The sequence below is a fragment of the Ambystoma mexicanum genome, chromosome 2q (genome assembly GCF_040938575.1).
Source record: "Ambystoma mexicanum isolate Mex_15411 chromosome 2q, UKY_AmexF1_1, whole genome shotgun sequence".
In the NCBI taxonomy this organism is placed as follows: Eukaryota; Metazoa; Chordata; class Amphibia; order Caudata; family Ambystomatidae; genus Ambystoma; species Ambystoma mexicanum.
The window spans coordinates 365,652,736-365,666,645 of record NC_090924.1 but is presented as its reverse complement, the minus strand read 5'-3'; the positions used below and the strand labels follow the sequence as shown (position 1 = coordinate 365,666,645).

Genomic DNA, 13,910 nt, shown 5'->3' with positions numbered 1-13,910 from the left:
TGGGTAATATACAGGTTGGGATCGCTGGTCACCTGCATCTTCAAAGAGTGGTAGTGCTTACGGTTGCGGTACACTAATGCATAGCCCTGGGGGGCCACCAATGCCACATGGGTACTGTCCAAGACTGCAATTACATTTGGGCAGTGGCATAGAACTGTGCCTTCATGGCATGCATCTGAGATATGGCGTGACACATGCCACATGAGAGCATCCAGCACCTGGGCTTGGACTGCACAGAACGTTGACTGTGCCATGCTGTGCATCATGGCCACGGAGTGCTGGAAGGTACCTGTTCCTAGGAATTAAAGGGCGGACACTACCTTCAGCAGTGGGGGCAAAGCTGTCCGGATGTCGATCCTGCTCACTATGTCAGCCTGAATTGGGTTGAGAAGCTCAGTTATGGTCTCCCTGTTGAGGCGGTACAGGGTGACCAACTGCCCGTCAGTGAGGATTCAGGTTGAGGGCCTGACCCTGGGGATTGGTGCTCGCCTTGCTTAGCCTCTCCTCTTCCTTCACCCTTCCGTGCCCTGGGCTGGTTGTCCTGCCCCTATAGTTCCAGGTGCAGCATAAGCAGCTGCATGTCCCATCTTGCAATGCCTAGTGGCAGCATGGTGTAACGTTATTTGGGGGGGGGCGTGTACCTTATGTAGCCCTCTGGAGAGGAAAGGGATAACCTCTGGCTTCATTTCTGCCACCTGTGTTCATTTACCTACACCTGGTGGCTGGGGCTAATTGCGCTGTGTTATTGCTGCCATTAGCACTGTTTTCCGGCGCTAATACCGCCTTACAGGGACTTGTGATGCGGCGGTGATTGCGCTTCATGGTATCGGTGCAGATTCCACCGGCTGTGATAGTATCAGCGGTAATTGCGCCGGCTGTAATTGCACCAGCTGTTTTGCAGTAGGCGATATTTACGCTGGCTTATGATCCGGCAGAGCGGTGTTTGCAGTGCTAATTCCGTTAATGCTCCTTTTAGAGTTTACCTCCCAACTCGTGATAAGGCCCAATGTATTTAAAAAATTGGATACTATTCAAAGATTACTTTTTCTTTGTACAGTTAAGTGTTTTTACATTTTAACATGTTAATCACTTACAAAAGACACACAGAAAGAAATATACATCCATGTACATGTTTTCAAGCAAATGTTGATTTTTTAAACTTCATTTGTTTCTATACATATAAATTTGGACTAATAATCAATGTATCTACAATACCCATATATGGAAATGATAAAATATATTCTAATACATACTTGTTCCTTGTTTTAAAGCACCTCATGTCATTTAGAAAATGTCTACACATTTTTCATACGATAAAACAATTGAGTATTTACATATGTTTATTTTAAAATGTACTAAATAATTAGGGTTCAACATGTCTTTCTATGTATTTCTATTTTTTTACTGTATTTGCATATATTATAGTGAACATGTCTTACATATATTTAGCACAGGCACATTATTAGCAGTGTACTTTTTTTTACTGTATTACTATTAAAAGAAACTAAACATATTTGTAAAATATTAGATATTTATCAGATATCAACTGTTACCAAAGTACTACAAAGGAAATCTTCAGAAGTAGTGATATAATGCATGCGTAGCTGTTTACTGTTTTACTCAATGTACTCAGTGTTATGAACTATTCTAAGATTCTAAAATCACATGTGTAGAAACGTAAAGGTAGTCTAAATATGTACTAATATGCAGAGTGATTTTATGCCTGATGCCATCAGTTAAATAATCTGTGAAGTTTTGATTAGTGATGCCATTGGTGATGTCAGATGATGTCACCAGAGACGTCAGCATTATGGCCATAGGCTGCGTAACAGGGGGCAAAAAATGTAGGTGGCTTTAGCTGAATTTCAATGGTTTTGTTGTGTTACGTTTTGACATTAACATCCCTGCAACTAACGTTTTTCCCCTGAATTTCAAAGGTTTTGTTACTATGTCTTACTCACCTTAACGTCCGTGCAAATTATGTTTTTTCCCTGAAGAACAGGGATATATTCACGCACACACATACATTAACAGCTCTGACGTACATACAGAAACTTCACAACCTTGCTACTGCTTACCAAGGCCGACCGCCGGCATGGGAAGTCTGTTCCTCTGCCCCAGGACCTGTGCTCTTGGGGAACCCGCAGCCATAAGCTGCCGCAAGTATATGAAAAACTACAAATTGCTTTTAACATACTCTGCTCTGCTTCCAGATGCAAGACTGTTTTGTGCCCGTATTAGCGAGTCCTTGCTGTCAGCTCTCAAACCCCTGTCACTCTCCTAGAGACACATATCCCCAATCCGCCCACCTCCCTAACAGCCCACCAGACCCTGTGGGGACTTACAGTTAGGCCATATCATGCTCTTTATTTTAACACAGCTTTTAAAGTGGAAGCTCTTTATAAATAATGGTCAATTGAAGAACCATTGTTTTAGACAAAGCGTTCAAAAGGGGTCTTTTATTCTGAAAGCACATACAAAAAACTAGTTTGATGCCCAAATCGGTCCTCTTTGGAGACAATTAAAATGCGTTAACAAAACAAGTTGTTAACCATCTCTCTAATTTCCATATGTCGCTTTTTGGTGTGTCAGATACAAAAAATGTATCACATTTTACTCGCATCATATGAGATGCTTTTGTCAAAAGATGCAAAACACCCAGGTTGCCTTTTCCCATTATCTTTTGTTACGAATTTTTAAGTCTTGAAAGAAAGCCTACAAGCCATTTTTTGTCTCTTTGCCCAATTGCATTCTGCGATATGTATTCTTCAAGATGGGGGAAACATAACGCAACAGTTGTACTCTTTTTGTTTAACATATTTATATAAGGATTTGCATATGTTTCTAGTTCTTTTATGATTATGTGTGTACTTTTCAAGTCCCTTTATGAGCCGAATAGTGTTCCAAGCCAAACGTGGGGGTGAGGAGGGGAAAAGGATCAGAGGGCAAATTGGTTTTGATGATTTGCCAGGTCCATAGATGTGGGAAGAGAGGTTGTTGGACTGAAGAGGTTTTCGTTGGTTTTGTGCTGATTTTCAGGGTACAAGGTGAGGGCAAATGTGGGTTGCAAGTCTCTGCCTACTTTTTTCACAGTGCGAAAGCCATCCCCCTTTGGTGTTTTTGAGGCCAGCATGCAAAGTTTGTTCGCTCAATGTTCGGTCACCCGTATTTGAACCCATGTCAGTTTTCAAAGCACATGCCTTGTATTGCCATTTTCCTTCCCATGGAATATTTCAAAATAGACTGGTGGGTTCGAAAGATGCTTACCTTTTATACTTTGCCAGCAGCATTTTAGGAAAATCTATATATGGTAATTTTTTCAGGTATTGATGACTAACTTTTTGAAAGACCCTGGTCTTTCAAATTGCGCATTTTCTTCTATTAGGAAATGTACACATGTCACTTAAGGTACGTTCCATCCTGTGCCTTCTTTAATGAGCCCATCCACTTGAGCCCTATGAAATAGTTTTCTCTGACTGCCTCAATACCTTGCTGGTGAAGAGGCTCCGCTTCGATTGTACTATAAGACAATCCTGCAGTAAAGGCAATTTGCCGTGCCTGGCCCAGGCCAATCCTTGCCCTTACATGCTTTAAACCTGCAGCTAAATTAGGTATGCTTGGATTACTTAATGGTGATCTTCAATACTCTAGTCCTGCTCTCTCATATCACAGTACTTTCTTTTGAGGTACCCACCTCAATCGTCAGGGGTCCCTGCATGCCATAGTGAATAGCCACACCTTTTAGCTCATTCCATCCATGGCGGGTGGGTACGGCGGGAGGCAAGTACTGTGACGAGAAAGAACAGGACTGGGAGTAATGAGGATTACACACTAGTAATCTGGATATTACTTCCACGTTCCTGTTCCTCATGCAAGTACTTACTTGTGAGACATACCAACTCTAGTTATGTATGGGTCTACATATAAACACTCAGGTCTCCAAATGCCATGAACCCCGGCCACCGGCAATTTATTAAACATAATTTATTAAACCTTCTTCAATAACTGTGAATTACAGTGCACACCTACACTTACACCAATACAAAAATATCTGAATTCTGCCTGCGCAGATTCAGCCGATAGTGCCTAATGAAAGTGGGTCCTCCCAGGTGGCAGCTTGGGATATGTCCTGAATCGGCATCACCTGAGCTTCTGCCAAAGAGGCGGCAACGGATCAGTCTGATTTCCCCTGGGTCCTTGGCTGGAAAGGGGCTTGGGCAATGGATTTTTTTTCCCCCCTTACTCATCTACTGATCGTATCTACGTTGCCTTCCTGCCAAGGAACAAACCTCCAAACGTAGTCAACAAACTGTAGGGCTTTCCTTCTCACCTTCAACTAATTCCATTCCACCTCTTCAGGTGAAGACGGGTTTGGGAAGAAAGATCTCCCGATGAAATTTAGATACAACCTTGGCTGGATCACGCATCCGCATGCACGACTAGATAAGAGGTTCTGCAAGTTAAGGCCCTAATCACCGATCTCCTAGCAGAGGTGATGGCCTCTAAGAAGACTTGCTTACGGTTAACAATTTTAATTTAATCTCCCCTAATGGCTCAGAAAGGGCATCCTGTGAAACTCAATGCTGATGGGAGATCCCACAGGGGCACCACGGACACTGCTACCGGTCTGGATGGAGAGAACCCTTTCAAGAGTCGATTCACCAATTTTACGTTATCCGACTCTTCCTAAGACTCCCTGAATGTCTCGATAGCTGCCCGCTGTGCTCGTCATGCGGGTATTGCCAGCCTTAGTTACAACCCCTGCTGAAGGAGATGAAGAAAATCTGGAATGCTGTATTGTACAGCCAGAATCTCCTTCTCACACCAGCTTTGAAAACTGCCCCAGTGCCCATCATAAACTCTGAGTATGGGAGGATGGTTATCATTTTGGACTTCCTGAGCTAATTCTGTAACTATATCCCCCGGAGCTGCAACCTCTGCCTCTGAAACTCCAGTCCTCCCCCCATACTGGACTTTTTAGACCTCCCCTTCCCCGAAACCCTTTGATGGTATACTGATGACTAGGGAGTAGATAACTTGTGGAAATTGTCATCTATAGTATCAGGGGAAACCAAGGCCTGCAGAGCCAAAAAAGAGCTAGCAGAATGACTCTGCTGCAGAATGCCAAATTGTTGTTACTACTCTCGGGAGCAGTGGAAGAGGAGGGAAGGTGTACAATAGAGCCTCTGGCTGCTGAATGGCCATCTCATCCACTCCTCGGGCCACAGAAATGCGAACCTTGAGCAGACCTGGCGTTTTTTGCATTTTGCTGTGAGGCGAAGAGATCTAAGGTTGGCGTCTCAAATCTCCTGCGTAGGATGCGGAACGCAATACCCTGCTCAGTTCATCCACCTTCAAATTGCCCGTGCCACGGTAGAGCACTGCCTTAACAGACAATAGGTCAGTCTCTGCCCATTCCCCCAGGATCCCAGGCCATGTGACGAGTTCTCGCTTGCCTTCTCATGCATGGCATGGCCGTAGTGTTTCTGATCGAAGGGTCCCCACGATTCGTGGCATGAGACTCGCTCATTCTGTGGATGAGTCGGAGAAAGATCAGGGTGAAGTTCTTGAAGACAAGGAGGTTTACTTTTTATTCTCCCAATTCCCTCTTCTTTAATGACTTTGTTAAACTATTCTAACGGTCTCTTCTCAAGGGTACCAGATTGTCCATGGTTTCTTTCTGGCTCTCTCTGCAGATGAGGAACTGGAGTACTCTAAATCTGCCTACACCTTCCTTTATATTTCTCAGTGCTTCCATATTTCTAAAGAACACTCTGCCATCTGTCCACCACGAGTACAAGCAAAAGAGAATCTGGGACCTAGCATTTAAATAATCAGCACCCTCGAGCGCATGTGTCAGAGGCTAAAGCCTAGGGGCTCCCCAAAACTATTTGGCTGCCGTTACTGCATGCACTGCTCTGGTAACCGGACTGTTCTAAATAGTCTATACCAGCCTCCTCCATCTCTTCCTCTACATCCTGGGAGGGCTCTGCTGTCCGAGGGTATGTTGCTGTAGACTCACCGCCGCCACTAGGACCACACGGAACTCTTCATCCTTTGTGACACGCTCAGTCTCTAACGAATCTAACAAATCCAATCCTCATGGTAGGTTCCCCAAGGTTCAGTGAAGACGCTCTGGACACAGGATTATTCTTTTGGTGCCCTCCCGAGCCCTGCAGGGAGTGGATAGTTCTTGCATAAAACAACTCAGCAGCCTTCTCGGAACCCGGCTCAAGACAGGAACAATTTTTACTACAGCATGTTGGGACACTCAAGTGTATACACCTGATGGGAGGGGTGGAAGCTGGAAAAAAAATTATGGAAATAAAAGAAGGGCTCCTGACAATTGAACTGTATACCTTATAAGGATCTACTGAGACGAGGAAGAGGGGCGGGGAGGTAATGTAGCTCGCTGTGTTTGAAAAATAATGAAAGCATTGCTTAGAGAATCATTTCTTTGACAGTCAAATAAACATCTACATTAAATGCATATTGCTAGTTTGGACAATGTGGGCAAAAATATATACCATAAAAATAAAAGAAATCAAAACTGCTGCAAAAAAAATATTTAAATTCACTTAGCAAAATACAAACACCACTTTTATGCCCTGCCTTCCCGTCAGATTCTGTTTTGCAAACTTGCAAAAAGACCTGTCACACACACTATGTCTACTATCTGCAGCTGTGGAGGTATGTGTTTAAGTGCCCGAGTGGCAGATTGTTCTCAAATTCTAGTTTTACAAGCTTGACAACAATAGTGTGTGTTCCCCAGTGAGTCAATGCATCTTACTGAGGCTTTACTGCCAAGAATGGATGCCTCTACAAACGATTCAACTCGCTCTGGCGGCTCCTCCAAAATAAGCCTCACTCCCGATATGTCCAGGGCCATAATATTAACACTTGAAATTATTATACCGATTTTCCGTTTATTTGTGTCCACGGATATTAAATACTCATTTTGCGACATCATTTGCTGCGGTGCGAATAAGCGGGACCCACGCACAGCCTAGGGCCGTCCCTGCAGTTACCAACTGCTCGGAAGCACACGGAGGGGCAGGAGCAGGCCAACCCCAGACACAGGGGGAAGTGGGTGAACACAAACCAGGGACAGAAGAGAAAAAGAAAAAAAAAAGTCCCGGGGCGGACCCTCTCATATGGCAGAAGTGAACAAACACACACACGCAAGACAAAGGTACAGACCTGCAAAACGAGTCAAGAGTGAGCAAACACAAGGAAAAGCGGGGACTCAAAAGGAATGCACACACATCTGTGTTGAAACGCATACAATGGCGACGTAGCGAAAACATAAAACACACGCAATAGCGTTAAGCCTAAGATCAACGACGAAAGCAGGAGTCAACACACACGTGCAGACGCACACACGTGCAGACGCACGCACGCCCACGGCCTCGCGGAGGCACGTCAGCGTTTAGAGTATGACTGTACAGACGCAGGGCAGGAGTCGCTGTGCATACACACGCATGTGGACGCACATACAGTGAGGCTGCAGGGAAAGGCATGTTTGGAAAATGGGACTGAAAGTACACAGGATGAAGGTGGGCCAGGTGCCAGTCACAAAACAGGACCTGCTCTTCCAGTTGCAACTCGCTCGCTGCTAATTTTGGGCCTAAACGGAGAGTAATAATAACGCTCAGGGCTTTGTATATTGTGCTTGCACTCGCTAAAGTGAATGTCAACAAAGAGACTCAATCCCATAGGAAAACGTTCCATGAATCAGGCCCTGTTGGGTAAAAGTCCCAGTGGTTGAAAGGGAGACAGTCCTGGTGAAAGTAGACGAATGCGCAAAGCCTCGGGGATGAAAACCGATGATAGGCCTTAAGCGTGACTCTGCATGGCAGTGGTGTCGCCAGGAATCACATTTAGGAGGGGCCAAAGACAAAAGTAGGGGGGGCACAGACAAAAGTAAGGGGAGAACATGGTCACTGCTCGTCTTAGGTAGAGGGGCATAAGGGGGCATAGGGCTTCACAGGGGGGCAGCCCCCCCCCAGTGCTCCCCCTAGCAACCACTGCTGCAGGGGCAAGAAGCGTGAGAACTTGAAGGGCAGCCGACCTTACGTGTGAGATGGGTGACAAGTGTTAGGGGGTGGACGGGTTACAGTTACCCACGGTCAGGTTCTCCCCCCCCCTTTGAATTCTGGGACCTGTAGTTCTGCCTGTCCCGTTATTAAACTCACCTACAGATTGGAATAGGCCTGGTTGGTCACTATGGACCTCTGGGAGGCCAGATCCAAGGAGTGAGAAAGGCGACCTGACCCAGGTAGTATAAGGAGCGGAAGGACCAAGTTGGGGCATTACACAACACCAGGTACTGACAACAAACACAGACTACGAAGGCGAGGACGATGCCAGGCCCCAGGAGTAGCAGGAAAACAGGCCCAAGGAGTAGCAAGAAAACACGCCCCAGCAGTAGCAGGAGGACAGGCCCCACGGGTCAGGCCCCGGGGGTAGCAGCAGGAAGACAGGCCCAGGAGTATCAGGATGACAGGCCCAATGGGTAGCAGGACGACAGGCCCCAGTGAGATGGTTCATCACATGATTCAGGGTTAAGAGTGAGATGGGCAACAACAGCCCAACCGTGGGTAGGGAAATATGAAGTCATGGAGACAGCTGACCTTGTTTTAAGTGGGCTGGGGCCGGGCCCGGCAGTCTCCAAAAAGTGGGGCCGAGCGTGCCCTCGGTCCACCACAACATTGGCGGGACACATTATCCCACCTTGGCCACAACAGAGATGCACCTACCTTTGTTAGGCAAGCTAACGTAAGTGCCAGCCTCTGGCTGTCAGTCCCTGTAAATTCTTCCTCTGGTGACATCTCCGCTTTACTCATCAAAGCTTTATAAAAGATGGATTGAATTGTGCACTTTTCAAGCCATTTTTAATAAACATAGAACTGTTTAAAAAAAGATGGCTTGAAAAGTAGGCAAACCATAAGGTGGGGACACAAATATATACATGTTACATATTTGTGTGCGTACCTTACTATGGTGTGTGTACTTTTCAAGCCATCTTTTATAAAGCATATTTCTATGTTTATGAACGATGGCTTGGATAATAAGCCATAGTAAGGTGCGCATACAAATATATAAATGCGTACATGCATTTATATATTTGTTTGCATACCATACTATGGTTTGTGTACTTTGTTAGGCCACGCCCATCATGCAAGCCACACCCCCAAACGAGGCCCCACTTAAAACCCTGCCTTTAGAGCAGACAGGGGGAGATGCGACAGACCCAGCGTGTGAGAAAGGCGACACGCATAAGGAAGTTATGCGGGTGACAGCCCCTCTCCATTCCAAGCGGAGGCGAGGGACAAGGTTAAGATGGGGCACAGCCCCAGAGGCAAGGAGCGTAACGGACTGCAGGAGGTGGTACGGGTGACAGATCAAGGGGTAGGAAGGGGTGAGGTGAAAAAGGCGAGGGCGACAGAAAAGGTGGGCGAGTCAGGAAACGGCCGCAGGTGAAGATAAGTGTGACGGATCATGAGCAGGGGGTGGGCTCGCTGACCCCCAGAGGGGTCATAGGCCCTGAGGGTGAGACTGAAGCAAGCCCCTGAGCGGGGACATGTGTGATGTTCCAAGGTTTGAGGAGAGTGGCGTGACTTCAGGTGCTCACTGTGAGGGTTAATACAGGCAACAGGACCAGGAGGGATAACAGAGGATGTGGAAGGTTAAAGAAACCCCCCAGGGGTGACAGAACCCCTAGGGGTGAAGGTGACTAGCTAGGGAGGTTATGCAGGGAACAAGCCCCAGGACCAAGAAGGGTCACAGATTACAGCGGATGCAGAGGGCGGGAGATCCCCGAGCGTAAGAAGCGTCACTCGAGCCACAGGGTGAGGGATTAGATGGAACCCCGTGGGTGACAGCGGCGGGTCACAGCGGGTTAGAAGGCTGTGGCAGGTTAGGAAATGCCTGCGGAGAGTGAGAGTACTTTGCGGTGGGCTGGGAGGAGGAGTCACAAGATACGGGTGAGGGCGGGGAGAAGGCGGCACGGACTCTGCCTCGCGCGCGTTTAAGGGTGCTAACGCGTACCACTGGGTCTGTTAATAACGACACCTATCTTGTGCTATACAAATTCAAATAATAAAAAAATCATTGGACGCTTGCACTTCCTTTTGTGGTGCGCGACGTATATGAAAACGATACACATTGTCAATATATTGCAAATATTAAAACCCACCACCAACACTGGAAAGCATAGCATATGTCTATGTCATGTGCCATACAAACCACATCCCTCCCCTCCTGCATATCCTATCCTCACAGCTTACCCACAGAGCTCACGATAAAGTCCCCAACGCAATGCTCCGTCCACTACACAACTCTAGTGTATGAAACCACTGGCGTATTCCAGTCAGAGCATCCCACGGACCGCGCAAGTCGCGCGCAGCTGTTGTACGAGACTCCCCCGCTGCGCTCTACATACCTGTGCCTCCCATGGGGATGAGCGCAGCACCCCGAGGTGGAGGCGCCTCCTGCTGGCTCCAGGGGACCAGACGGGTGCAGGTGAACCCGGTTCTCTTCCGCGCACCGTAGGACTGCCGGCGAGATGAAGATGTGCGCTGGTGTAGGGTGCAATGGGGGCGGGTGGCGTTCTGTACCGCCTGTTACTTCTAGTGGGAAGCAGGTAAGTGCACGTTCCACAGGCGGGTATCGCAAACTCAGCACGGCCCTTCGAGCACAGAGAAGTACGAGGTGTACGGTGTACCGTCCTCGGTGCGGGTGCCACCCGTGATGAAATATTCCCGGCGGGAGCGGCCTCCGTGCTCCTTGATTGTGAACTCCGAGGCAGGTGCGCCAAGGAAATCTCGTCCGGCCAGCGCTCTACTAACCACCGCCCTGCTGCATTAAAACCCCGCCCATCCCAGTACCGCACCTCCGTCCCCGCTCAGCGCTATTCGGGATCAGACGCAGCCGCGTGTACCGCCGCATCAGACATTTCCATGAGCAGAAAATGTTCCTGACCACGCATAACCCTTGGAAAAAGTAGGGCACGGATTGCAAGATAGGTATTGGGCAGTGATCGAAGTGAGCGGGAACGGTCCGGAGCGGTGTTCCACTACTTTTATTTGTGTCCGTTGACCCTTCCTCTACTTTTTAGACCATGTTCACCATTCAGTCTAGAGGATGTGTCCATTCAGGTCCCTGGGCAAGTGTACATTTTTATTAGGAGCCTTAGGTACGAGTCACTTATTGCAATGCCCTGGCCTCAACATCTTGTTAGAAGTTGCACTATGCTTCCGCCTACCCTCTGCCCTGCCGAGACACCACAGCTCCACTACTTTTTTTCGGTGAACTTCTACCACTGGTATTGGGAGGTAGTGCTAAGAAAAAGAGAAATAAGTGGGCACCACAGGGTAAATATTATTATTTGTCGTCTTCAGTCCGTATTTGTATTTTAAATTTTAGCAAAGAAATATCTAAACACTTGCGGGAGCAGGCTGAGAAGGGTCTGGAGTCACTCTGACCCAAGAAAACAAGTGAGGCAATAGACTAGATGGGAAACCTAGTCACACAACCGCTCTCCGTTTGTACCCAGTCTGGGTAATTATATTCGAAAAAACAATTCCAAATAGTTTTAGTTTGGTTCTTCTTAATTTGAGAATTGTTCATAGAAAAATGAGTTCCAAGACTTTGTTTATGTAATATATATTCTTTTATCAAAAAAATCAAAAGAATGATCACTAATCAAATCTTAGTGAGGACGCAGCTGACATGTTGCCCACGAATAGAGGCATTCTCTGCTATATACCCCATACTGCATGGCTCTTTAGAACCAACCTCTGTGGGTGGAGCGCGCGGTCTACGCCGATGACACACTGCTCACAGTACGTCAGCGCGATGACAAGGCGCTTGCTAGTGAACTCACTTTACCTGGTTCTGCAGCTCTAGGGCAAGGCGTGTGGTAGACCTCACCTGGACATGGAACACGTGGAATTGCATTTAAGGCTGGGGGAATTGTGGAGGGGGAATGGGGAAGTTTCAGCATCATGGTTATACACAGGGAAAGGCGGGTGCGGGGCTGTGGGGGTAGAAGTTCCTTTGGTGATTGTAGGTTTAACAACGAGTATCTAGTAGTCTGAGTCTAATAAAACCTCTAGGGTTTTAACTGAGCCTTAGAGGCTCTGGGACACTGTTCCTATTGTGCCTCCCTCTGTGTCTTGTCTCCTGTGCGTATACACTCTAGAGTCTATATACCCCGGACCATAGCAGATGGGCATGAGTTAATATGTCCAGTACTTATAACAGGAAGTGATTTTCATGTTGATTGATGATGAGCTAAGTTTGGAAGGTTATCTCTCCGGCTGTTGCTTTCCTCCTGAGACCAAGGCAAGGCCTGCCCGAGGTTGGCACCAGTAGAACATACAGATGGTAGGAAATGGGAACTAGAAACATTACTGTTGCTGGACAGCTAGCTTAAGCGTAATGCATTTGCTTCAGGGGTGTGGGCACAGAGGTCGATAAATAGAGTACCACCTGTTATTACAGTGCTTAGAAGTGATATGCCTCCGTGAAGCGCTAAGTAAATCCTCAAACCCTGCATGTCTAATTCTCCAAGGATATTTGCACATTGGGGGACTGCGGTACGCTGTAAAATTCTGTGAGGCAAACCCAGCTAGACTGTCTACATGGGAGAGGAAAGGCAGCCAGGAAACACTACCTTAGGGAGCAAGATGGCCTTGGTGCGAGCGATGTCCCAGCAGTTCATCTGCGCCTCCAAATCTTGAGTCAGAACACATGTTTCACGGTTACAAACGTTGTAATGTTAGGGCGAGTGTTGTGGAAAACAAAATGAGCACCAGCCAATGCTCACTATTGGTTTATTTTATACTCTGTCCAGGAAAGTGAATCTTAACAGGAAATCATTTCCTATTACTTACAAGGTGCAGAGTATTCAAGGCGAGCTCAAAAGTATACGCCTACAGATGTTTCCATCAGAATCTAGGGTGTTTATTTTCCTGCGGGACAAATCACATCCACAAACATAGTAGTATTTTTCTTTGCAGCATGCACCATTATTTATTCTGCATCTATTTTGGCAAAGCATATCTATATGTACAAAACACATGTAACTCATTTTACACATATAACGCAATACAGTATCCCAATGTGTGGGAAATTCCACTCAAAGGTACAGAAAAAGAAATAGAAATAGGTTTGTCCACGACATCGCACAACTAAAATTAAATAGCACAGAGAAAAGGATTGCGTGTAGACCTAGTCCTCAAAATAACGTTCTAGATACGAGGATTCCTCTCTATCTAACTAGTTACAGCATGCTATTGTTAAAAAACCAGCCACAAAGGCCAACGTTCTGGTTCAGGGTTCTAGCGCCGTACTTATTCACTAGTACTTGGCAGCCACTCTGGTGTGTGACTGGAGAGATCACACGTGGCTTATGCGTTTCGGCTGTGTTATCTAGACTGTTCTGCCTTCCTCAGGACCAAAAAGATTGTTTTTAACAACCCCTGAGGAAAAAAGAAAATGTAAATACCATCGCGAGGGGGAGTCCATATGCTGGTTTTGGCCTAAAGTTTGACAATGGTCCAGGTCACCACCACCATGTGAAGTTTAAAAGCAACTGAAAGATTTAAAAAGTGCAGAGTCACCACACCCTACTATTCCATGCAAAGTATACCCTCCACCAAAAACGTGTAATTCAATCTCTGGGTAGCAGGTGAGGGTGCGCCACAAGTGTTCACCTTACTCTCTCAGGTAAAGGTATAGACTCTTTCCAGGAGGTACAGATTGCTTGTCAGCTAGTCCCCTTTCCAGGAGGCAAATATCTTTTATGTAGTGACCATAGAGCAGAGCTGTCTTTGGCTAAAAGTGAAATTTAAGAGGTAGACACTATCACACTGTCCTCAGTGTTATGTCAGGAGTGTGGTGGG

General features: G+C 46.7%; 1 protein-coding gene across 2 annotated transcripts in view; it reads right to left on the bottom strand.

The window, feature by feature from the left end:
* The window catches only part of SCNN1B (sodium channel epithelial 1 subunit beta), a 449,291-nt gene extending 438,447 nt beyond the window's left edge, over positions 1–10,844 (bottom strand). Inside the window, exon 1 of one of the 2 annotated variants that reach the window (XM_069647395.1) lies at positions 10,445–10,844. In XM_069647395.1, the coding sequence (XP_069503496.1) occupies positions 10,445–10,457 (13 nt within the window). In that variant the 5' untranslated portion in view covers positions 10,458–10,844. Of the gene's footprint in view, positions 1–10,289; positions 10,330–10,444 lie in introns of those variants that run through there. The other variant, XM_069647396.1, reaches the window with a different exon arrangement.
* Positions 10,845–13,910: the final 3,066 nt, after the last annotated feature.